Source organism: Maniola hyperantus, chromosome 6 (genome assembly GCF_902806685.2).
Source record: "Maniola hyperantus chromosome 6, iAphHyp1.2, whole genome shotgun sequence".
Lineage (NCBI taxonomy): Eukaryota > Metazoa > Arthropoda > Insecta > Lepidoptera > Nymphalidae > Maniola > Maniola hyperantus.
Genome location: NC_048541.1, coordinates 16,276,478 through 16,303,659, shown reverse-complemented (window position 1 = coordinate 16,303,659; position 27,182 = coordinate 16,276,478). Strand labels below are relative to the sequence as shown.

Below are 27,182 nucleotides of genomic sequence, written 5' to 3'. Positions count from 1 at the left end.
ACCACGTGTACAAAGCTGCGGGCATTATCTAATTGATAGGGATAGTTTTAATCCTGGAGATAGACAATATCTACTTAGTACTCTGTATTCTGGAAGAATGAAGAATTTACGCGGACGAAGTCACGCGCGCCGCGCATCAATGTGGTCTTAAGTAATTATGATTGTCTGATTTTATGATATTAGTGCTGAAACAGTGTTAAAGGCAATTATAATGAGAGAGTACTCAGCCACTCATGATTTGCAGACGAATAAGTTATATAGCCACTAGACCAACGGGGCTACTTAAATAAAATTATAGAGAACGTTGCATATGGCTTCTTCCCACCGAAGGACACATCCTTGTTGAGTAAAGGTATGCACACATTCCGCCGGGTTTCGGCGAACGCACGGTGACGTAGCGAATCAGCTGAGCAAATAGCGACGTCGCGTCGCGTCGACGCCGCATCACGGCGTGTGACGTCACCCGCGGGCTTGACCGACAGGCCCACACGTTGACTCAGGCTTTATAATAGAAAAGCAGCGCGGCACCAACCACAAACCATTAGGCCGTCAAACGAGTAGCACGTATACCTACCTTAACTAGTAAGTGGTCCGTCAGTGTACACCCACCTTTAACTGATAACTCGTAATTTCTCAAAGACAAATACGTGACAAAAAATTTTCAAGGACAATATTTAAGTGATTTTTTTTAAGTGAAGAAAGTGAAGTGAAAAAAAATGGAGAGAATATTAGTGCTCCTGGTTTTTGTGGTGTCAGTGACCGCGTTCCGACCCAACCCTAAATTTCCGAAGGAGGAAACGGATTTAATAAAAAAAGGTGTGATTTTTGGATTTTTTGGACCCACACATTTTTTTTATAAAGTAAATCAGGCAAGGTAAAGTCGCCTGTCCTTCAATTTAGTGTAAGATTTGTTCTAGGAAAGGGTGCGAAGAAAGTTCAACAAATGGAATTTGACCCTAAGACCCCTTCAATTTAATCTACCCTTCATAAAATAAATAAATAAACTTTTATTTTAGGCATAAAAACACCCATAATAATTGTGAGTTAGTACAGAAATAATTACTTAACCTATGTTAGTACCTACTTATTACTAGCTTAAACTTAACTTAACAACTAATTCTACTAAGATTAAAACTAATCCTATCTACAATGCCCGAGGTAGTCTCTTTGCACCTCTGTGTGCACCACTCCAGCACCTCCAGAGAGGACACCTAAACAGACCATAACCTACCTTATAAGTCGGTCCTGGGTTCAATTACTGATAAGGCCAATTTGGAAATCTATAACTTCCAAGTTGGTTCTGGATTGGTCTACTTGATTTAAAGAACCCTTAACTAAGCCTCAAAGCGAACCTGAATTTTCTGCTTATTCATTTCAAAGAAAATATAAGGTCAATGATTGTTATCATACCTCATCATCAACCGATAGACGTCCACTGCTGGACATAGGTCTCTAGTAGGGACTTCCACACGCCACGGTCTTGCGCCACCTGAATCCAGCGGCTCCCTGCGACTCGTCTGATGTTGTCATCATACCGATAAATTCAGCATCAATACGGGAGGCTAACCTGGAAGGGGTATGGCAGTAAAGTTATTAGCCGTTACCCTAATCAATTTCTACTTTCTTAGCGATATTGTACCGGAAAGTGCTTTTGGCGGCACCACTTTACCCTTGTAAGGTAGGGTAGGTTTAGGTACCTTCCCAATTTGCCTTTTAGATAAACTTACCCTAGGTTTATTTCATTAAACCACGCGAGACAATTCTTAATTTTTTGAACCAAGAATTCTTGCCTTGCAAGACTACAGCTAGGGTCAAACTCATCCATAGAACTAACTAGCTTATGCTCGCGACTTCGTCCGCGTGGACTACAAAAATTTCAAACCCCTATTTTACCCCCTTAGGGATTGAATTTTCAAAAATCCTTTCTTAGCGGACGTCTACATCATAATAGCTATTTGCATGCCTTTCAGCCCGATCCGTCCAGTAGTTTGAGCTGTGCGTTGATCGATCAGTCAGTCAGTCAGTCAGTCAGTCACCTTTTCCTTTTATATATTCAGATTATTATTGTTCATCCAAGGGTACATAGAAAAAAAGTTTTCATTACTTATTAGAAAAGAGGCCGGAAAAAAGTTTATTGTGAAATAAACTTTGTTTCAAAGTGTTTAGGGTTGGATTTTGTATGTTCCATCTCATTGCCACGTGGTAAAACGGGGTGGTTATTTTATGAGGGTGTCATACTGATACAAGTAATAAGGGAAAATTGCTACTAATTTGACTACTAAATGTGTGTGACAAGTAGAGTAGCGTGGCTGATGCAACCCGCGTGCTACTTAAACATTTGCCGCGTCAAATTCTTTGATAAGCGACATTTATTGCGACATCGAGACAATTCAGGTTTTACTTAATAGTTTATGAGCCGTGATAGCTTAGTGGTTAAGACGTGGCCACCCAATCGGGAGGTCAGAGGTTCGTTTCCGGGCACGCACATTTAACTTATCGGAATTAATGTGTGTTTTAAGACTTTTAAGCAATTAAATGTTAATTGCTGGAAGGTGAAGGAAAACATCGTGAGGAAACCCGCATTCCTAAAACTTCTTCATGTTCTCAAAAGTGTGTGAAGGCTGCCAATATGCACTCGGCAAGCGTGGCGTGCTATGGCTTAAACCTTTCTCGTTCTAAGGTTGTTCATAATGATGATGATGATGAACTATGTTAATAGACACATCATTGTCTGCACAGAATTTGACTTTGACATCGTGTTACGTTGACAAGACCTGTGCTCGGTAGTGGGCCGGCGATGAGTTAATCATGATGATGGATAGGATTTACTTAACCTTTCATGACGTGTACTTTCAGGGATTTACTTCATACTTTATTTTTGAAAATGTTACAATGCTTAAACAAACACAAAAAAACAAAATTTAAACCTTTAGCCTTATTTATAATAACTAGCTTATGCTCCCGAATGTGTCCGCGTGGACTACATAAATTTCAAACCCCTTTTTCACCCCCTTCGGGGGCTTCCATCCTGGACAGCCAGGCTGACCCTATCCACAGAAATTGAGCCAGCTCTTCTATCACCAGTAGATGAGGTGAATTCAGTTCCTTCGACCGCACCTGTAACGTCACACCCCTTTTATTAGATTTACAGTATCCGGATTCCGGCAGGAAATATAATACATCGACCTTTAGAAAGAGATAGCGGTTTCGTAGAGCGTTGTCTCTGTCGTTGAGAACGACAAAACGTCACACAGATACAGATATGAGTGACAGAGACAACGCTCTACGAAGCCGAAACCTCTTTCTAAAGGTCGATGCACAATATTTTCTGCCGCCTACTGTAGGTTTTTAAATAGAAACGCTTGATCCTTGGCCTAATCAATATATATGCCTACTTTAATGCTTATATCTTTGCCAGCAGTGTCCTGCGGCGCGCACGAAGACAGAAGAAATGAAATTATCAGCAGATCCAAGTGCGGGGAGCCCAAAGAAGTCTTCGTAGAGCTGAAACCTCAAAGCTCTTATATGAAAGTGAGTTCATTTTTTACTTTATCATAAAACTGTTTGACTTTACCCTACTGGAATCGAACCTGAGACCTCGTTCTAGCAAGGCAGGTAGGTGTTTGAATTTGAACCGCTATGACATCTAAGATATCTTGCTGTAAGAAATTTATCTGGGCATCAAAATAAAATGAAATAAAAATTCGAAGTTTGACCTCTTTTGGTTAGACTAAGTAGTTGACGATTCAAAAGCACTTGTAAAAGTTTACTTGAATAAAAATATATTCTATTCTATTCTTTCCAGTAAGGCATAACCATTCGCACCCATTGCTTTGCCAAAATTCCCCGCAATACTTACCATCCCATTAATCACTATTAGACTACCATAAAGCGTTTAATAATAAACCTACCTATCAGTACCTATAGTCATTTTGATAACGATAGTAATTCACTAATTAGTAATTACTACACATTTTATTACCTTATTAAATTCGTATTTGCATAAAAATAATAATTACTGACTATTTTAGCGTTTAAACTACCGTGAGTGATTTCCATTCTAAATATTATCTGTCCCGGCTTTACTCGTGTGTGCAGTCGACGTTAGCCCGACTAGTTTCGGGTCCTTTTTCAAGGGAATCCGTTCGCGCACGTGCCGCGGTTTTGACTGCGTATGGGTTCGAAACTAGTCGGGCTTACGTCGACTACACACGTGAGTAAAGCCGGGACAGATATTATTTAGAATTAATTACTGACTACTTAAATAATTGTTGATACATAATATACATACAAAATATAAATACAACATAATTGTACCCCAAAATAACTGCTACACTTTCTCAAAAAGCGCATTTGCATTTGGTGTTAAAATTTTTAATCATTTACCACTCAATATTAAAAAAACAGAAGGCAATAATATGTTTAAAAATAAATTAAGAAATTGGTTAATTAGTTTTATAATAGTAGGTAAGGCCTTTTATAATATTAATGAGTATTTTTATGAAAATTATTGATGTAAGTGTAGAATGTAAGTACCTAGGATGTGTTTTTTAGTTTAGTAAACAAAATAGTTAAAATTGTAATATTTAAAAATATTGTATGTAACCAGTACTGCACGCCACAAAGTGGCAAACTGTTAGAACTTTATAACAAGTATAACACCTAATGTACCTACACAGTTAATGCAATAAAATTTATTCTATTCTATTCTATTCTATTCTATACCTAGGTACTTACTTACATTACTATAACATATGTACAGTATGCACCCGAAAGTGATGAACATCGGGCCTTTAGAATGACATTTCATCTTTGTAGAGCGTTGTCTCTGTCACTCATACCCATATGACGTTTTGTCGGTCTAAACGACCGAGACAGTGTTCTACAAATCTGCTGTCTCCTTCTAAAGATCGATGTTCATCACTTTTGGCTGCGTACTGTACTCATGATTCGATCAAGAAACCCAGAAAATGATTATTTTAACAAATTGAATGAAATGTTCTGATAGATAAGTGATAACATTTCCCAAGTTACTTCACAGCTGGCACATAATTGATATTTCACAATGTTGCAAATGAAGTCATATTCTCAATTTATAACTAAGTAATACATACTTAACTGATAACTCTGTGTTGCGTAGAAAGTTTCCTCGTAGTAGTAAACTAGTAGAAATTATGCTAACATTTACAGTCAGATAACAAGACGTGTTCTATGAATCAATTCATCAATTCATCCTGAATTAAGCTAAGTAGGTACTTTTCTTAACTATAACGGTGAGATTATTCGTTTATTCGTTTATTTATTCATTTGCTTTCATGATTACATGAAGCCCTGTTAGGGCATTGCAAAGTTAGGTGCTTTAACAATACATACCTACATAGTAAATATATAATAATTATGCAATTAAATACAACCTACGTGTTTCATTATTTTATAATAGATTTTATCAGGTGATTATATATATCTATAGATTATTCATTGTGAATCGAAATTATTTTAATTTTATTTATTGATCGCACTAATAAATTAAGTTTTTTATAATGCCAATTAGTGAAAGTGTATTTGTTGGTTTGTTGATTTGTTGGTTTGTCCTTCAATCACGTCGCAACGGTGCAACGGATTGACGTAATTTTTTGCATGGGTATAGATAAAGACCTGGAAAGTGACATAGGCTTTATTACTACTTACTTACATATTATACTTACATACTTTTTATCCCGGAAAATCACGCTCCCACGGGATTTTTAAAAGCCTAAATCCACGCGGACGAAGTCGCGAGCATCAGCTGGTAGGTATTTGTGTAAATATAACGGTTTATCTTAAGTACAAGCCTTTAACATGATAGTCATACCTACGTAGAACATTTTTACGTAGTAAGGGGTTTAGTAATCGAGCAAACATTTGCATTAGGATAACAGTCTTCATTAAGAAATCGACCAAAAATAGATCGGAGCAACTTGTCTAATAGTTAAGTTTACCTAATTACCTGACGTGCCTCGGCTCAAATATTTGAATATTATTTATACGTGGACAATCACAATGTCGCCACTCGCCTACATCCGTGAGGGCAGCCATTATTGCGTGAGAAAATCCGCTTCCGAAATGATGAGACCAGGGCTGCCACGTGCCACCTCGCTCACCAAATAAAACCTAACTAGCTTATGCCCGCGACTTCGTCCACGTGGACTACATCAGTTTTAACCCCTTTTTTACCCCTTAAGGGTCGAATTTTCAAAAATCCTTTCTTAGCGGATGTCTACATCAAGAGTGAATAGGCATCTTCTTAGTGAACGCGTCCCATCTTAGGTCACATCATCACTTTCCATCAGGTGTGATTGTGGTCAAGCGTTTGCCTATAATGAATGATAAAAAAAAAGCTATCTGCATATCAAATTTCAGCCCGATCCGTCCATTTGTTAATAGCTGTGCGTTGATAGAGCAGTCGCCTTTTCCTTTTATATATTATGTATTTACATTTCTAGTTCCATTGTAAGTGCGAAAATTGTAAATGTATGTGAGATCAATGTGAAGAAAAATAATAATTTCACTACACAAAAAATATTTAAAAGTAGCAAAAATGCCCCTCCCCGGTGTCACCCCTACCTACCTCGTATGCTGACGTGTGCGTGTTTCCCCAGGTGAAGCCGAGCGCGGTGTGGGTGCGGCGCTGCGTGGGGCTCTGCGACCACGGGCCCGACGGCTCCAGGTGCATCGGCATCAACAAGACCATCGAACACATACCGGTAAGCCCTCAAACAATCTCTTCGCAATCGGCGGGGTGCTTACGTAAAACGTTGCAGTAGCGACAGCAACGCGACAGCAGTAGCAATGCGACAGTTCATTTGCTGTCTCTTTTCTTCTTCTTCTTATTTTGCTTTGTGGCTATTGCTGCCTCTCTCTATCCCCGCAGTGCTCCCACTAGATTACAACATGGGGTTATTCAAGGGGCGGACCAACAAATTCCTTAAAGGCTGGCCAACGCATTGGCGATTCCTCTGGAGCTTTAAATTTTCATGGGCGACGGTAATCACTTAACATCAGGTGACCCACCTGCTCGTTTGCTCGCTATTTTTCGAGAAAAAATCGTCAGTAACAACTATAGCCTGCGACAGGTTGTGATGGTAGCCGTAGCCAGTGATGTTAAAGTTTCTTCTTTCGTAACACACGAACAACGTGTCAGTACAGAAAAACTGAGATACTTAGCTAAAGATCCAGTTTAAAAGAAGGACTATTTACAGCAGTTTAGCCGCTACAACCATAAAATTAAATCCCTCACTAAAATTGACACCATAAAATTGGTCTCGTGCATGTTTGACAAAGTAATCAAGCCAAAGGACAAACGCTATCTGTTTGTCTCGGCTCGGCAACTCAAGTGCATCCTTGACACACTTGTTCATCAGTTCCTAGTCCAAGAGCCGGCGGTCGGCATCGTAGCAAAGATCTGTTGATGCCCGGAAACAGACCCTTTTCGCTCTCACAACAAACTTTCGAGAACATCGCCTCTTTTACGTGAAAACTGAATTGGGTATTTGACTACATCAAAAATAAATTATTTCTCAGTGATTATAAAATACATAAAATCCACGTCCTTTGTTAGTTTTAAGTGTAATATAACTATTTCAAATTATCCATTAAACTAAAAAAGTACGTCATTAGGTATGATGTGAGGTGACATTCCAGTATTTCATAGAATATCGCATACTAAGTGCGTGTTTTGACGTTTGATAAGAAGTTACTGATTTGATTGGTTGTGCAAAAACCGTATTAAGTTTTGATCTAAATTAACTTATTGAGTAGGAAAAACTAGTGAAGTTAAATAAAAAAGTTTCACTTCAAGTAGTAGTAAGTTAGAAATATGATACCTATCTAGGTAAACTAGGTAGGTAGGTATATGATTCGGCAAAACACTTATATATTAAATAACGTGATATTAAGTCGTTCATGTATAACATTATAGATTTTGTTAAATTAAAAAACTTACACTCATTTAGCTCTTGTTAAAAAATCTTCAAAACTGAGTAAAGTTAAAATAAAATTTCTCAAAAACTCAAAGTATTGAGCTAGTCATTAGATAACTGGATTATAAAAAAAAACACGCTTATTTGGATAGCTAACTTGCACGAAAATATTTTTTAAGCATACAAAATTAACTAACGTTGTTTTCTTATCTAAAAATTTTAAGATGCTCGCATGAGAATCGACACTGTAGGTATGCCCTTTATATTTGACCCTAATCACAGATTATGAAAACATAATATTCACATAGACCTACAACCTTGCCTAAGTATTACACAAAACATATAATACTCTTTACGATATAAACGTACTATATTTGCATTTAATTACGTAACGAATAGATTGTGATCGCAATTCGTCATTGAGGCGCAGAACAAGTGATAATATTTGATAATATGTCACGTACTATTTAATTATGATAATGTTTTATTACCATATTTGAATCATAGTAAATCCGCCTTTTATAGCCGTTGCAAACCGCAGACTTTTGATTAGATAACATCTATTTTCTATAAAAGTTGTATTAGGTAAGCGGTAAAGTGAATTGCGTGGACATTATTACAGCCATAAAAATTTCTCATAAGCAAGTGCCATTTTCATAAATTTTATAATTATTGTTATTTTAACTCAATAAGGAATAAAGATTTGTTCTCTCAAAAAACAAAAGTTACTCGTAAGTTAGAGTGACTGACTACGTATACCACGTTGACTAATAAAGTTAACAAAAGATACGCAAGTCAAATTAAAAGAAAAAAAAAGTTTTTCCAGCTCATAAAACAGTACAAGAGAAAAAAAAATAATAACCAAATCAAACTACTTTATTCAAAACGTGTACCATTGTATATTCTTTGATTGTCAATTGTTTAACTTGTTAGATTCTGTATAGAATTTGTAAGATGTAATGGTGAAAATTAATTAAGCACGTAAACTTACAACAAAAAACTAACGTGCAGCTGACCGGTAGTAAGATGGTTTTATAAGCTCCTGAAACTTTTGGATGGATTTTTTTCTATCACATCGTTGAATTTGCGTGAATCACAGATCTTCATGCGTAATCATCGGCTGATCAAAAATCTGTGGTTTGCATGAGCTCTTGCTCTATCGGTAATTGGTTGCGTAATGCACGAATGATAATAATGACATAATTCCCACACACATCACTGACTCAAGTCATCAGGTGGTCACTATAATGTTTTGTTTTCTATTATAACTGCGATGTTTAGATAATATCATTATTATTCAATAGGTTCATACGATTTGGTTCCTGAATCAAGCCTTATTCCAATGTATTATAGTAAAAAGAAAATTATTAATTCAAATAATACAATTGTACATGAAATTGACATTAATTTTACATCACAAAATATTATTGTATGACTGTATAAAATACCTACAATAATAATCATATTTTATTTAATAAATAATTTCAATCATTTTAAACTATTAATCAAGCCGCTTTTATTGTATTGTATTGATTGATGATTTTGAGATGAATTTTTTACATTACCGAGCATGATACCAAACATAAAACTGCCTTTAAAAATAGCGTTGACGTCACCACATTCATTAATTACTATACAAAACCACAAAACCAAAAACATTAATGATTTAAATGATAAACCCACTAATAATAATATACCTAATAATAAATTATAGCCGAAGCTAACAATTTATATTTAATAATAATAATAATAAATTATAGATGAAATGAATCTAACAATTTGAATTTAATTAGAATGTATTCTTTGCCACAGGTTCGAATATCAAACCTAAAAACGCTCAAGGAAACCTGCGCAACATACCCTGTGGAGGTCCACTTGACGTGTGGATGTGGGTGTGACGTCGCCACCAGGGAATGCCCTTCCCCGAGGATCTTCAATCCTCGTAAGTGCAACTGTCAATGTCCCAACATGAAGGAAAGACGGAATTGTCTCAAACAGGTGCGTAAGATGATGGATGTCTGTGAAACTAACGTAGGTGTTGTCAGCACGCATGCTTTTAAATTTGTAACATTACTGTTAACGTGTTTCGTTTTTTTAATGGTGCTGATTCTGTTTTGTACAAAACTAACACTGAATTAAATTGATAAGACTAAAAATTATACTTACCGTCCTATTTCACAATTAATTATTGTAAGAAGGATGGCTCTTCTTTTTAGTCCTATTAATTTGGAGCCAATGCTTATTTATTTAAGCAAATTCATCACTGATGTTGGATATTATTTATCAATTTGTATGATTGGGAAAGTCGTGATTTGTCAAATCATTGAGAGACCTTTCTAACCAGTGATGAGTTAATTTTGGAAACAATTACTGTGAACGTACAATTGAAGTTATGTACATAACGAATTAGCACAACTGGCTTTTTACATTTTCATTTTTTCAATCATAATAATTATTATTTATCAAACAATATTTCTTGCATTTTTATATAACACATTTTACGCATGGATGTTTTTGAAATAATATTTGTGATTGTAAATAATATATTATTAAAATGTAAAGCTTACATGTTACCATCGGGTTTTTTGTATATTACCTATTGTTCATACCAACTTTCAACCCGCGTCGTTTTGTCGTCTTTTTGTTTGAATGCCGTGCTGAGTGCAGACATCCCTTGTCTTACACCAAAGCCTTGAATATAACTTACTTAGTCACTAGAGTAATGTTAATTTGTATGAAAATATTTCTCAACCAACATTTTACAGAATTTAAGTTTGTACTATAAATTGAGATTATATCATAGCTCTAGTGACAAAAAGTTACACTTGGGACTTTAAGCTTTCATTGTTTTTGTTTTGTTCTGTATTTTCTTAACATTTATAATTGTAAGTGTTTCAATCTTGTCCACATTCTCATCTGATGGAAGGTAAATTATGTTGCAGTCTAAGATGCGAATCAAGCAGTAATCTGAAAACAGCTCTTAAGTTTGTATTTCAAGACCTAAATCTCTTAGCATATAACTAGCTTATGCTCGCGACTTCGTCCGCGTTGACTACACAAATTTCAAACCCGTATTTCACCGCCTTAGGGGTTGAATTAAAAAAAAAAACCTTTCTAAGCGGATGCCTACGTTACTACGTATATCTGCATGCCAATTTTCAGCTCAATTCGTCCAGTAGTTTGAGCTTGATAGATCAGTCAGTCAGTCACCTTTTCCTTTTATATATTTAGATTTAGTAGATTGGCAATTTAATGCAATTAAAGCCTTCCATCAGACCAATACAATCTCAACCAAATTTTAAATCCCTTAGGACATCGAGATCGAATGATATTTTCTATTGTTGTAGCGGAACCCAGTTATGAGGTGGAATCCATCTAAATGCACCTGCGAAAGGAGAAGAGGGTGAACTGCTCAAACTTATAAAATTCCGTGAAGAATCTGACAAGACATCAATAGTGCCTTTTCCAAATGGAAACCGGGAAGGTAAAGAAGCTAATTTGTTCCTTCAAGATGTGAACATCGAATAATATATTCTTGTGACAAAACGCTCACTAAAGATAGTGAGAAATGTTAAATTTGTGGAAATCTATACAAATTGACTTTACGCTAACTTCAAAGAATATTCCTTGAAGTTATACTCAAATGAAGGTTTTGTATTGAAGACAAGTGTCACCAAGTGAGAGACATAGTTGTGAACTAGATACGTAATGGTAGATACATACTCCATACGACTGATCAATGTGTCTTATAGTTTAATTGTATTTGAAGAAAACTAAGCAGTATTACTATTATCCATAAGTTATTTATTCGTTTAATTGTATTTAATGTAGAAAATGGGACCAAACGGTGTTGTGAATTGAATTGCCTTAATGTTCCATTATTTCTTACGTCCTATTAATTGATATATTGTACTTAATTCTCTTAACTTAATTTCATCTTATCCTTTAGTTTTAGTTGTTTTAAGGTATGATTCCGAACCACGCTGCACGCAGCAGTCACAGCGCTGTCGCTGCACTACTGGTCCCCATACAATCTCTATAAGCTTATGTGACATTACATTCCGAGCTAGGCAGCAATGTCGCGGCAGCAATGTAGCGGAACATTGCTGCCTAGCTCGGAATGTTATGTCATATAAGCTTATAGAGATTGTATGGGGACCAGTAGTGCCGCGACAGGACTGTGACAGCTGGTGTCAGCACTGTTGCGGCAGCACTGCTGCGTGCAGCGTGGTTCGGAATCATACCTTTAGGTTAAGGTCATTGACATCACTTTTCAGTATTGTTTCTTAGTTTAAGGCGTTTGATGATAAACGCGATTCCTAAATTGTGATATGGTCGTCTTATTTCCAGTAGGTTAAGGATAAGTAATTTTGTGCCTGCCTAAAGACTTTACCTCAAATTATGCACAATCATTTCTTTATAAAACTTCTTACTTACTATCATCAAACAATATATTGCTATATTTCTTTAATAATTTAGTAATTTTTTTGTAAAATATTTAAGAATAATTTAAAACTTAAAATCAAGTAAGTATTACTCGCCTATCAATATGTACTGTATGCCATTTCAACAAAATAAAAGGCATGGTTAAAAAAATACGACAGGTCTATGTATTAGATATGTACCTAATTAGGTAATATTTTCAACTGCTTATATTATTATTTATTTGCTTCTAGTCAAGCGATTCTTTAAATTAAAATATAAATTAATTATTGTAATTTATTGTAAATATTGAACTCGACTTTTTGTAACCAGCTCTCTGAGTGTGTTTGTATATTTTTGAAAATTGTAAATTTGCGTAACTTTTGTAATATTAAAATGTCAATTAGGTAACTTTGTAAGGACTAGTCTAGCTAGTGCCAAAGGCATTGAATCTCAAGTGTATAAATATTAAATAATTTATTTATATGTAAGTAACTGTAACAGCTTAAAAAGCTTTAAGTGATCGAATCACGTGATTAGTTTTAACTTTAAAGCTAAGTATCTGCTGAGAAATAAACATTTGTACTTAATTTATTTTTTGATATTTATTTTGTTTTATTTCAACCTCAACAATAAAGACCTGGCGTAACTTAAAACGCGCGAGCGAGGCAACTCGCATCGCTTCGCAAGATCTTTTTCCATGAAAAATCGCATGTAAAATTAAGAAAATAATAATTTCACAAAATGAAGATGATTAACAGTAGCCTGTGGTAATGCCCATTTTTAGTCCGGTAAATTTACGTAGCACCTCTACAGAGCTACGGTCGTAGCATTAGGCCACATGCACACTAGCAGACAAACAGCAACAATATCTAACGTAGCAAACATTCCAAGCATGACTCACTCCATCGCATTTCTTATCAGTTATTATTTCTTATCACTATAAAAGAGTATTAGAACTACCTAAATGAATGGGTAATTAGGTATAATAATCAAATCAAAAGTCAATGACCTCGATCTGTCAATTATTATCAATGGAAAAATACGGTTTGCAAGAAAAATAATAATTTGCACCGGTACCTAACGTTTATTTCTACTATTGTTAGTAGATAAGTACTAAAAAACCGGTCAAGTGCGAGTCAGACTCGCGCGCCGAGGATTGCGAAGGTTTTCCAGCCGACATTTTTTCGACATTTTGCACGGTTAATCAAAAATTATTATGCACAAAAGTAAATAAAAATCTGTTTTAGAATGTACAGGTAAAGTCCTTTTATTATGATACCTATTATACTATATTATTATATACACTTACTATTATACACACTTGGTATAGTAATCTTACTTTGAAAGTTGAAAATACTAATCATTACTGCACGTTTTAATTTTTTTTTGTGATGTAACCACAAATTCGCAGTTTTCGGATGTATTCCTTTACTTGTGCTACCTACCAAATTTCATGATTCTAGGTCAACGGGAAGTACCCTATAGGTTTTCTTGACAGCACGACGGACAGACGGACAGACAACAAAGTGATCCTATAAGGGTTCCTTTTTCCTTTTGAGGCACGGAACCCTAAAAATCATAAAAAACACGTCAGAACATGACGAAAAGTCAGATATATGTAATTTCGTTGTAGGTATATAATTTTTCATATTATTAATCTAAACAAATAATGTTATACATAACATTATAGTCAGACGGGGTTAGGTCTAAAGTTATCTAATAGTTACCTAATAAATCTTTGATTCACGAATTATTTTTGTTGCTAACAGGATTTGGACCATTTTTAGCAACACGGGTTTACCCACATTAATTACTTAACACACGTTAAATGATATTATGATAAAGAAACCCGTTTTAGCGCATTAATCATAATAACAACAGACTCATTTAAATACTAATTTACCGTTAGCCCACTAACCACATCCTAGTTAGTCAATTAACTAAAGGTGAACGCACATTAATTTGTAGGCAACGTACGGGTCGCACGTAAATAATTTTATTAAGTTCTCGGTTGTATTTTACCTCTCTTTATCTATCGTAGGAACGGCATTCCGAACCAGTGGTAAATGATGCTGGCGATTCAAAAGCAAAAGTTTATTTGAATAAAAATAAACCTATCGCCAGCTCACAACTGAACATGGGTTTCCTCTCAAAATGAAAAGGGTGTAGTAGTGTAGCTATAGTCTATTACACTGGCTTAGTACGGACACTTCACACACCTTTGAGAACATTTCTCCATAGTGAAGAACTCTCAGGCATGCAGATATCCTCACTATTTTTTCTGTTACCGTTAAAGCAAGTAATGTTTAATTGCTTAAACGCACACAACTTCAAAAAGTGAGACATGCGTGCTCGGGTATGACCCCGGACCACCCGTCTAGGAAGCTGATGCCTGCAGTGCCGCCTAAGCATGATAGCCTATATCATCGCTTGCGTGCGCTGCGTGCACTAGGATTCGGTGCGAGCTAATGTGCATATAGCTTTAACCAACAAACGGCACACAGAACGAATTTAGTAGTTACGCTCAAACTTAGCCAAAATAAAAAACAGTGATTCCCCGATTGCGTAAAATCCGGAATAATTTACAAACACACAACAATCGCGATTGTAAAGATAAATTGTTATAAAAAGGACATAAAAAGTTATAATATCATGAATTATGTTACTTTAAGGCATATTTATGGTTTTGATTGCCGGGATTTCTAAATGTTTATCACCAATCAACAAAATGCGAACTTTACGAATTTATAGTCCTTATTTTTAAGGTGAACCGTACTTTTGACATGACAGTCGACCCATAGAGTTAAAATAGCACGTGAGAAGTCATTTTGAATTGACTAAAAGTAGGTAGGTAGGTATGCCTTTCCGACGCGACGTCAGGTTTCTATAAAATTTCAACTGTACTCTTATGATTTCTTTTTAAAACGGCTATGACACACAGACAGATGGCCTGGACGAAACTACAGGAGCTCCTAGTTTTAATACAGAACTCTAAAAACCCTACGAAACCCTAAATTATGATTTCGGTGTAGTTCCGGCTTGACCTAGGTACCTATCATTCACACAACGAAGCTATCCCACAGAGTAGCTAATTACCTCATTACCGCTGGACGCGGATTCGTTAACGATGAGAAACCACAGTCTAGCATACCTACAGTAAGACGACACTTTCGTTGTTTGCGGACGAACCAGCTTTACTGCCGTAGCACCTATAGTATATTCGTAGCACATAGTAGGTCTAGGTACATACTCAAACAACTGATCCTCTACTAAGAAAAAATTGGGAGTTAATGGGGACTGTTGACCGAAGTGAAAACTTAATCTATATACTCGTATATAAAAGGAAAAGCTGACTGACTGACTGATCTATCAACGCACAGCTCAAACCACTGGACGGATCGGGCTGAAAGGCATGCAGATAGCTATTAATATTATGACATAGACACCCGCTAAGAAAGGATTTTTGAAAATTCAATCCCTAAAGGGGTAAAATAGCGGTTTGTGTAGTCCACGCGGATGAAGTCGCGAGCATAAGCTAGTAAAACTACAAAATAAAGATACGAAGTTATGTCGTCACATCTATGTATTGTATTTCGTATAAGCTCCCATGGGTAAGCCAGCGTTTTGAAGTTCGATAAAAAGTCGCTGATTTGACTAGTCACCATAGGTACCTATTCCCCGTCTCGCCCCTGTGACCAAAAGTCGAAAGTCAAATGATTTATTCAATTCAAAATAGGTAATAAATTACTCTTTTTGATAGTCAGATGTTGGATTTGTAAGATAATATTGGTGATAATTATTATGCAAACTTAAAACTAAAGCTACGAGGGTTCTAAACGCGCCCAGGTCTGAGAAGAGCCCACAACAAACTCAGCCGGGTATTCTTTTTATTATCACCACGTTACAAAACTATTTTGACTCCGCTGGATCGCTCTGCCTAGACGTCTCCTTCGACCGACTGTATGAAGACTGTCTACACTGTGTGTAAACCATGTAATTTGGTTAATGTGAGTTTTTGCGCAGAACTGTGTCAGTGGGTTATTCCTCCGAGATGGATGGAGTAGGTACCTAATTGGCGTCAATTACGTAATGCTACACCTATTATTGCGTGACCAGCGTTTGGCTGTGTCACACTAACGGCGATTGCGCACTGCACTCCGTCATCCGAGAAAATCATCATCATCATCAACCGATTGACGTCCACTGCTGGACATAGGTCTTTTGTAAGGACTTCCACACGCCACCTGAATCCAGCGGCCCCCTGCGACTCGTCTGATGTCGTCCGTCCACCTAGTGGGGGGTCTTCCAACGCTGCGTCTTCCGGTGCGAGGTCGCCATTCCAACACCTTGGGAGTTGGGATCCCAACGTCTATCTTTTTTACGAATTAATATGTGCTCTGCCCATCCGTGAGAATACCAGCGATTATCTACGACATGTGACAAAAAGGAACGTATTTTCACGGGCTCGGATCGGATGAGTGCGTAACAGCCGTAAAGCTGTGCTAGTTTCTAATTGGTACCGTTCCGTTAATATGTACGTATAGTTCGCGACAGTTTGAGATGGCAACATAACTCGGATGACGGAAGTGCAGTCCATAAACGCCGTAAGAGGGTAAAATAGGTATTTGAAAGTGTAGTCCACGAGGATGAAGTCGCGGGAGTAAGCTAGTTCAATAATATAATCTCCCTTGTCAATGGTAATAATTTCATGAAGTGTTCCGGTCTATACTACTATAAGCCTCTGCTGTCAGTCCGTCCATCTGTCCGTCTGTCTGTCAGCAGGCAGTCCGTTTAGTATCTCGTGAACCATAGGTATAGCTCTAGAGTCTAGAGAATTGAAATTTTTACAGAATGTGTAAGTAGGTATTTATTTCAATTGCTACCACAGGACTATACGACAAACGAGTAACAAAAAACTTATAGGTAGGTAGATACTTATAGAAAAAAATCTAAATGGCCGCCATGAAAATTAACCTTTCGACCGATTTTTTTAAATTCATCATAGGCGCACGCTCCCTGAATCAATGGAGTCACATTTGATGGAAAGTGATAGCGATGTGTAGATGGCACGCGTTTACCTCGAAGATGCCATATACCCATATATGGGATGACCTACGATCTTTAAAAGATCTTCCGTCATCTCTGACGCGATGTCCATAGACATCATAAGATCCAGTGATGATCATAAGATCACACCGTGACGTCATCGCGCGTCACAGAGATCCTCAGATAACAATGCGGTACATCGACTAATCATCGAGGAATTCGGCCTACGTTGGACGAATTACACTATAAAGGTAGGGTAGCCATGTTTTTGGTCTAATTCGCCCACGGAGAATTCAACCTGAAGATTACGCATATATACAAGGTTTTATATGAAACCAAAATCTTAAAATGTTGGCGGGGGACAATCCACCACCTCCCACCCATGGCCCCAATAACCTCGCGGTTATATGGGCCGAAACGCGGGAGGGCGCCCGTTTGGTACTTGCTCGGAGGCTCTTTCCCGGGGCACCTTCTGACTTGGCAATTTTTTTTTATCTTATCCTTGTCCCTAGTGAGTCTTTCTCCTCTTTCTGGGGCAGACGTACACGACACGCAGATCCCCGCGTGCCCCGCGGTCCGGATCCTTTCTTCATCTCAAACACCCACTGGTCCACGATTACGGTCCGAGCTGTTCCGCCTGTTGTGCCATTGTTGCGCGAACTCCCGTAGCTTGCCGAAGTTCTCCACCGAAGCAACGAGGTCCTGGTAGTAGTTGGTGGGGGACAGGGGAGAATGCTTTGTTGTGATTGGTGGACTCAAAAATCACGTAATTAAGACAATGGGCGGAATGAGGGTACCTACACAATGGGCGTGGGCCGACTTTTATGCTAAGCAACTGCCTAAGCATTTGCCTAAGCTTTTTAATCGGGGGTGTGCGGCTATTAGGCGTCTAAAGGTCTGTGAATTGGCGTAAAACAGGATAAGTCCCTAAGAAATTCTAAGGAGAAAATTTTATAATAGATTTTGGGTTATCATCATTATGATCAACCGCAACACCGGTCCATTAACTGACCACAGGTGTCCTCTCAGAATGAAAAGAGTTCAGGCCATAGTCCGGCACGCTGGCACAGTGCGGATTGACCGACTTCACACACCTTCGAGAACATTATGGAGAACTCTCAGCCATACAGGTATGCTCACGATCTTTTCCTTCACCGTTAAAGCAAGTGATTTTAATTGCTTAAAACGCACATAAAAGTTAGAAGTGCGTGCCCAGGATCGAACCCTCTACCTCCCGAATAGGGAGTGGAAGTCTCAAGGCTCTAATATAAATTTCGAATAGCAAACAAAAGTACTCTGAAATTGAATGGAAAAAGGCCGAATTGAGAACAACCTCCTTTTAAAAAGTCGGTTAAAAATACATTTTATTGGATTAGTTTCGTAGCTTTAGTTTTAAGGTTCGTACGCACCTAAGCGGCGCGGCGCGGCGCTTCAGTGAGCTTCACGTCGCGGCACAGAGCTTCAAAATATCATTTCTATCATTTTGTATGGCGCATATCGCACTAGAGCGGCGCGGCGCGGCGCTTCACCGCGCGTTGCCGCGCGGCACGGCTGGAGAGAATATTTTGAAGCGCACCGAAGCGACGCGCAGTGCAGTGACGCTAGTGCGACATACCCAGCGGCGCGGCGCGGCGCTTCAGTATGCGTACGTCGCTCGAATAAGATACACGCGCATCTTGTTAGGTATTTAAAGTACAGGCAAGAATCGGCAAGATAGACCTCAAAATAAATAACGTAGGTTTAATTTTTGACACATGACGTGTTCCTCATGCTCTTAGAAGTATATCCTCAAAGGTCCCAACCCCTAGGATGTCGGCTTCCCCCCTTCCCAGTGTCTAAATGTATAAATGTCTCTCCGAGCGTTATGAGAAAACATCAATGGTAAAAATAATCCTGATTAAATAACTATAATATATTATGTACATATTATACCTACCTACTTCATCTAGGTAGAATTAATAGTTTCGGAAATATGCCTACCTATTGTTGTACTTGTGTTTATATTATACTAGCTTATGCCCGCGACGTCGTCCGCGTGGACTACACAAATCTCGAACCCCTATTTTACCCCCTTAGGGGTTGAATTTTCATAAATCCCTTTTTAGCGGATGTCTACGTCATATTAGCTAGTTAGCTAGCCAGCATGCCAAATTTTAGCCCGATCCGTCAAGTAGTTTGAGCTGTGCGTTGATAGATCAGTCAGTCAGTCACCTTTTTCTTTTATATAGGTATTTAGATATAATATGTACCTGTGTTTACCTGCCTATTTTATATATTCTATTGCACATAAAACAAAGACATTTTGCGAAAATGCTTTTTCTAATGTAATTTCCACAGAACCTAAGGGACTAGCTGATGCCCGCAACTTCGTTCGCGTAGATGTAGGTTTTTTAAAAATCCCGTGGAAACTTTTTGATTTTCGGGATAAAACTAGCCTATGTGTAGGTACACATAGGCTACTTTTATCCTACAGGGTATAATCTATCTCAGGTATATAGGTACTAGTAGGTAATTCCCGGAAATGTGCTCACCTATAGAAAAATCTAAATCCACGCGGACGAAGTCGCAGGCATCATCTAGTTGCATTTTTGCATTTTTTTTTAGATTTTTAATCCCGTGTGAACTCTTTGATTTTCCGGGATAAAAAGTTGCCTACCTCTGTCAATTTCCGGAATGAAAGCTACCTCTGGTCCAAACTTCATATAAATGGGCCTTTAACAATCCTGTGGAAATTCTTTCATTTTCCAGGATAAAAAGTAGCCTGTCCTTCCCCGGGATGTAATTCAACTTTGTACCAAATTTCATCAAATTCGGTTAAGCTGTTGAGCCGTGAAAAGCTAGTAGATAGATAGACAAATACACTTTTGCGTTGATAATAATATAAGTATGGATATGCATAAATATTTTTTTATAATTTCCATAAAAACTATCATCATCATCATCATCATCAACCGATAGATATGTCCACTGCTGGACATAGGTTTCTTGTAGGATTATATTACCGACCTGTGTGGTATACCTATTGTTTCTAATGTAATTTCCACAAAAACTATTAGGCAATAGCATAAAGAATTTTGTCTTCGACATTCTGAAGTAAATGTGAAATGGTACAGAGTCATTAAGAAGGCGAGGAAACAAAATGTGATATCCTTCTTGATATCGTGACTTTGGTATGTCAGCAATCCATTTCTTCTTCTTTTTTAGGGTTCCGTACCTCAAAAGGAAAAACGGAACTCTTATAGGATCACTTTGTTGTCTGTCTGTCTGTCTGTCTGTCTGTCTGTCTGTCTGTCTGTCTGTCTGTCTGTCTGTCTGTCTGTCTGTTCGTCTGTCTGTCAAGAAACCTACAGGGTACTTCCCGTTGACCTAGAATCATGAAATTTGGCAGGTAGGTAGATCTTATAGCTGACATTTGGGGAAAAATCTGAAAACCGTGAATTTAGGGTTAGATCACACAAAAAAAATTAAATTGTGGTCATGAACTAATAATTAGTATTTTCAACTTTCGAAGTGAGTGACTATACCAAGTGGGGTATCATATGAAAGGTCTTCACCTGTACATTTTAAAACAGATTTTTATTTATTTTTATGCATCATAGTTTTTGAATTATCGAAATCATACGACTGTAGTACGGAACCCTCATTGCGCGAGCCTGACTCGCACTTGGCCGGTTTTTTCTCTTCGATAATTCGTTCTTCTTCTGCACAACAAAGAAATAATAATCAAATCCTCTTCACTGTCGCTCATCTTGCGACGTTGTTGCTCGTACGCGAACGGGTGTAAAAGTGACGCGCAAGTGACGCGAGCTGCCGCGTACTGAAGTTGTAGTGCGGTAGGCACCGTCGAGCGGCCTGAGGTGAAGCGTTCTGCAGTCGGACTGAAGCGCCGCGCCGCGCCGCTCAGGTGCGTACGAACCTTTACGGTCGCGTAAAAATTATCACCACTATATCTTACAAATCCAACAACCGACAATCATCATAATCATCATGATCAACCCATCGCCGGCTCACTACAGAGTACGGGTCTCCTCTCAGAGTGACAAGGGTTTGGGCCGTAGTCTACCACGCTGGCCATGTGCGAATTGGTAGACTTCACACACCTCTGAGAACATTATAAAGAACTCAGGCATGCAGGTTTCCTCACGATGTTTTCCTTCATCGTTAAAGCAAGTGACATTTAATTACTTAAATCCGAAAAGTCAGCGGTGCGTGCCCGGGATCGAACCCCCGACCTCCGATTAGAAGGCGGATGTCCTAAACACTAGGCTATCACAGCTTTAAAAAAAAACCAACCATCAAAAAGTCTAATTCATTAGGTACCTACCTATTTTGAATAAAGTATTTGATGATAAGCAAGCTTGGGAATAAGTTGCTTAACGGCTTTGTGATAGTTCTAATAAGTTTAATTTATGATTTTGTAAAGTGGTGATAACAAAAAGAATAGCCGGCTGAGTTTGTTGTGGGCTCTTCTCAGACCTGGGCGCGTTTGGAACCATCATAGCTTTAGTTTTAAGTTTGCGTAATAATTAGTATCACCACTATATCTTATAAATCCAACAACTGACAATGGAAAAGAGTAATTTATTACCTATTTTGAATAAATCATTTGACTTTGACTTTGATTTGATTTGATTTCAAGGATTATTCCCGCAATATTCAAACTCATGGTGACGCTATATAAAGTAAGCACAATAAACCTGCGTACTATAAACGTTGATTCACGACCACGTGAGACCGTTAACTTGATTCTGAAATGTACAGAGGGCTATTCACGGAGCTTCTGTGCGGATTCCACACGACTTTGTAACGGGCCTAATTCGGTATTACTCGTCCACGGTGTCCTGGAACAGGTACCTATCAATACAGGTTCAGCGTACCTAGTCAAGCAGACGAGATAATAGGGAAGTAAGACACGACACCGCACGTCTCTTAAAATAATAGTAATTGGGACCATACAGTTAAAAGTTCAAAGTGGGCTTTAATGTGGATGTAGAACTTCATTTTAAATCTTTTTTAAATTTTTATTTATACAAATTAGTTATCTACATCCAAATAAAAGTTCTTGACAGTAATGGTTCCAAATCATTCAAAACTTTACATAGGCCGAGATCCGGCAGCGTGAAACTTATATCGATTATTATTGAACCGAGTGTTTCAAAAAGGAGGAAGCTCAATTTTTGACACTTATTCTGATGAATTCTTATTAATTAATTCTTAAAAAATATATATAAATCTCTTACGGCTGAACTCACATACTTAATTAGTAGCCCGACTAATTTTGAATGAGTTATTATTTCTATTATTAATTAAGTACCTACCTATTCCGTATAATATTATTATTTTTATAATAATGTAGGATTCAGGTATTTTCAGCTTAGTACCTAGTAAAGTAACGTAAAATTTTACATCAATTTTTTAAAAATAATTTAAATATATACAACAATGCACAATGGTTTCATTGAGAAAAGCTCGATAGCTAAATAAGGCAAAATCTCGGAAGGAGTTTCCACACGTCACGTTTATTTCGGCGCACGCGGCGTACGTGAAATTATTTTAAGCTCGTAAAGTCCAGAATTAGTCCGCCTGTGTTCATATATTATCTTAAAAAGTAAACAAGCAGTTTAAATTAAGAACAGTTGAACAGTTACGCATGCGCGTGGGATAGCGTGGCAGATTGATGTTTTGTTAATTTTTGCTTGAATGTTTGCGCAGTGGCGGGAATTCGGACATGTTTGTTTTCTAACTTCGATTTAGTGAAAATTCACTATGGCCGCTGACAGACTTGTTATTTTCAACTGCATTTATTTGTGTTTAGATTAGTTTTATTCGAGTTTTTTCCGGTGATTGCACTCTTTCTTTAATTAAATTAAAATAAATACAGCTACTGTAGTGAGAGGTTTTTGTACGGATGGTTTTATCAATTTTGAAAGAGACGTAAAACCCACCGAAAAACTTAGGTTCATGGTACAGAAAACCAGCAGAAAACATGACCAATCTAAAATTTTTTTGGTTTATTAGTGGTTATTTCCTCTTGATCTATGTTTTTTATGTTCACTAAAGACTCTAAGAGGCACTTAAACCCTAAGAGATCGATTTATAGGATCACAAATATAATTTACCTGGAAACTATTTAAAATAAATAAATAAAATTTTATTCAGCTCATAAAACAATAGAAACCGAATATAAGTATAAACCAAATGTTAAAAAATTACAAAATTAAAACTAGGTAAACTTAAAACTACGAGCTCGAAAGTATTACTATTTCAGTTCTTTTCTTTATAAATCCAGTTTCAAATCTTTTTTCTCTCCGATGCTAGTTTTCTCTTCGTAGATAAGGCAAAGATATTTAATTTAATTTAATTAATTTTATTTCTTTAATTATTTTAATTATTGTTCCCTCTTAGGCCATCCAATATAATTATTTACAGTAAGTAAAATGTTTATAGACGTGTTTAGGTACTTTTAGGTTAAACTACTTGAACCTAAATTACAACCGTTTAATCCGACCATTTATTAGTAAGCAGGTAGATACTTATATAATAGGTACCTAATTCATTGACCATTTAGTCACCTACTCGTGTATGAATAATTTTTGCAAAAAAAAAAAAAAAAACTCGTGTAAGCCAGCTAGAGTTCTGCTCTGGTCGATTTACGTCGATCGTATACTAGTTAACAAATGAACGCCTAATCGGCAATGGTCGGTTATATTTATTACATTCCACACTCATTGATGTTAATGTTATCCACACACGACGTTGATGTAAACTTGTAAAGAATCGTATTTCTAGACCGCGCTAGATTCATTCACGGAAAGTTTCGCAATGGTGGATGTTTACGATCTCACGCGAACATAGCTTGCCATCAATTTATCTGAATGAGTACTCGGTAACTGCTAAGTACTTTCTAGGCATCTGACAGAGGCGGAGTTGAAGAGAGTAAAGGAGAGGAGGAGAGGAGAGCAAGTCTCACACGAAGAAGATGTTTAAGAGAGCGAGGGGGGTAGGTATATTGAATACTGCACGTCGTACCGTCGAAATTTGTATTTTGGCAAATTATAGAGAACTGGATGATGCCCGCGACTTAGTCCGCGTGGATTTAGGTTTTTAAAACCCCGTGAGAAATCTTTGATTTTCCTGTCCTTCTCCGGGATGTAACTAGCTCTGTACCAAATTTCATCAAAATCGGCTAAACTGTTGGGCCGTGAAAAGCTAGCAGACAGACAGACACACTTTCGCATTTATAATATTAGTGTGGATCAAACTTGTTTGTTGCATAGCAAAATCAAGAAATCAAGAGATCATTATAATCTTTATTTATTTAGTCAAAGTTGGTAGGTACCTAATGAGTAATGAGTCAATCGATTTGCGTTTCACAAATTAGTGCCTATCTTTCAATATGGCCAGCGGTTTGTGACCAATTTTATTATGTTAGTTGCCAATAACTGCTGTAAGTACTTGGGTAATGCCTGCTTTTTCCCGCAAAGAAAATTTTGTGTCTATGCTGAACCAGCCCATTCTAGACCCGCCTCACAATAAATCTCAAGATCAATCCAATAAACTGCTAGCTACGCTCGTCTCAGCATTTTATATTGTAGGAAAATCCCCCGGAAACTGTAGCAGTAGGTAGGTACCTACTGCACGTAGGCACATTTTTTGTAACCCACGGGAAATATTTCTCTTGTTACTCATTCAACCAGAAACGAATTCCGCCAGGTGAGTGCAAATAACTAAATTACACTGTACTGGAAAATAATTTAATTTTAGTTAGTCCACGCCCACGCTGAACGAGTTGCGTACAAATCAGGTTCATTTAGAGTAAGAGTTGATATTTTAATGTAAAAATAATAGGTAGGTATGATCAATTATTATTAATAAAGATTTTTGCTTGTATACCTTGAAACTATGAATCGTCACAAACTAGGTCGCAGTATACTTAAATGTTTTCAGAATTGTTTTTAAAGCTTAAAAATGTATATGAAGGAAGGTTCATGATTGACGCGTTGTGATTATAGGTTTCATGACATCAAACACATTCCTAGGTATCATGACAAACGTCAATAAAAAACCCCAAAAAAAAAACAAAAATCAGCCACTGAGTGATAGTAGGTAATTATTATAGGTAATTTGCGATTGTTCTGGTTATTGTCAAAATATACTTATCACCAATAAGTCAAGCATGGAAACTTCAAACTTTTTCAAATATCACCCGGAAATAGTTGATGGGCTCTTATACTATTAGGTATAACTGAAATTTTTGACATAACCAGGGACATAACCTAAATATAGGGTAAAAGAACCATAAACTCACGTTGTTTTGTTCTGGCTGTTTTTATGGGCATATAATGTTCAGAAAGTATTCCATTGGAATGTCTAATATTTATTTTAAAAAGTAAGTTATATTCAGTATTTTTGCTGACTTGAAATAATAAAGAAAGAGTTTCTTAATTGGACGAATTTTAGGTAGAGGTGCTCTACCTATAAGTACTTAGATACCTATCTAAATATATAAAAGGAAAAGCTGACTGACTGACTGATTGATTTATCAACGCATAGCTCAAACTACTGGACGGATCGAGCTGAAATTAGCTATTAGATATTACGTAGACATCCGTTAAGAAAGGATGTGAGCTAGACCCTTCAGTCTAGTGCTGACGTCATTAAAATGGCGGCCACGCGCATTAGTAATTTGCGGGACGTATACCTAGCTCAAATATTAGGAATTGGCCGAATTTCAAACGGAAGTCACAAATATTTGGAAGTCTTATTCGATATCGCATACGAATACGAACTTCCTATTACAAATATTTTTATGAATCCGCCGGATTTATACTTCAGTGCGGCAAAATTGTTTGAACTTTTGTCTTCTTTTGATGTCTTAAGCCCACTGAAGTGAACACATTATCTATACAAGTACGCTGGAAGAGGTGTGTCATACAAAATGTCAGTTATTTTTGTGCTGATTCGAAGCGCTGCCCCTTCGTGCGTGTGTGTGTTCTCGGTTTAATTCTTACCACGAGAACAGCTGACACTTCGGATCAAACGGTCTTCGTATTGACAGATGTGTCTGTCACTAACATTTAGTTTCAAGTAGGCTCACATGACGCTCACTACCAAACCGTGACATGGTCAAGCGAACAAAATTTTTCACGGTTTTGGAACCAAATAAATCAGCGCCACCTCTTAGATACTAATGAACGACCCGTTTGAAATCCAGACGTCACTGAGGTTGCATTGGTGCTAAAGCACCACTGAGTCGGTGCCATTTTGTTTGTTCAATAGCCCTGTCCATAAGTAGTAATATATAAGTCAATGGCTACTAGGTATTAAATTCAAAAAACCTCAATAGTTCAACAGTTAAAAGAGCGGTCTTACCCCACCCGTTGCACAAATGTTTTACCTACTCGTAATACAAGCTTTAAGCTTAGTTGGAGGGGAAAAGGGAATATTAATCATGATTAACATGGCTAATATTCTTTAAAAAATATATAATACTAGCCTATGCTCGCGACTTCGTCCGCATGGACTACACGAATTTGAAACCCCTATTTCACCCCCTTTAGAGGTTGAATTTCAAAAATCCTTTCTTAGCGGATGCCTACGTCATAATGGCCCCGATTCTCTAGTCTCTCTCTAAACTAAATTTAGAGTATCTGTATCCTTTTCTTTTTACTAATGCAAAAAAAGTAACGGAACATGACTTTCACATTTAAAGACTCTAAATTTTAGTGCACAAGCAAATTTAAACAGTAGGTT

General features: G+C 37.2%; 1 protein-coding gene across 3 annotated transcripts; it reads left to right on the top strand.

Annotated features, from left to right (window-relative positions):
* Positions 1-553: 553 nt before the first annotated feature.
* On the top strand, positions 554-12,984 carry LOC117983316 (uncharacterized). 3 transcript variants are annotated; one of them, XM_034969824.2, is made up of 6 exons: positions 554-816; positions 3,422-3,531; positions 6,639-6,743; positions 9,771-9,956; positions 11,306-11,906; positions 12,185-12,984. In XM_034969824.2, the coding sequence occupies exons 1-5, from the start codon at positions 717-719 to the stop codon at positions 11,363-11,365; spliced, it is 561 nt and encodes a 186-aa protein (XP_034825715.1). In that variant the 5' UTR covers positions 554-716; the 3' UTR covers positions 11,366-11,906; positions 12,185-12,984. The 3 variants fall into 3 exon arrangements, with proteins under 3 accessions (XP_034825715.1, XP_034825716.1, XP_034825714.1); XM_034969825.2 differs by having other exon boundaries at positions 3,419-3,531; positions 9,771-9,900; XM_034969823.2 differs by having other exon boundaries at positions 3,419-3,531.
* Positions 12,985-27,182: the final 14,198 nt, after the last annotated feature.

Excerpts from the sequence above, each read along its gene's own strand:
- LOC117983316 (XM_034969823.2), top strand. The coding sequence starts at position 717 with ATGGAGAGAATATTAGTGCTCCTGGTTTTTGTGGTGTCAGTGACCGCG. Across the intron at positions 817-3,418 it reads AACGGATTTAATAAAAAAAG|CAGTGTCCTGCGGCGCGCAC; the intron begins GTGTGATTTTTG and ends TATCTTTGCCAG. Across the intron at positions 9,957-11,305 it reads GACGGAATTGTCTCAAACAG|CGGAACCCAGTTATGAGGTG; the intron begins GTGCGTAAGATG and ends CTATTGTTGTAG.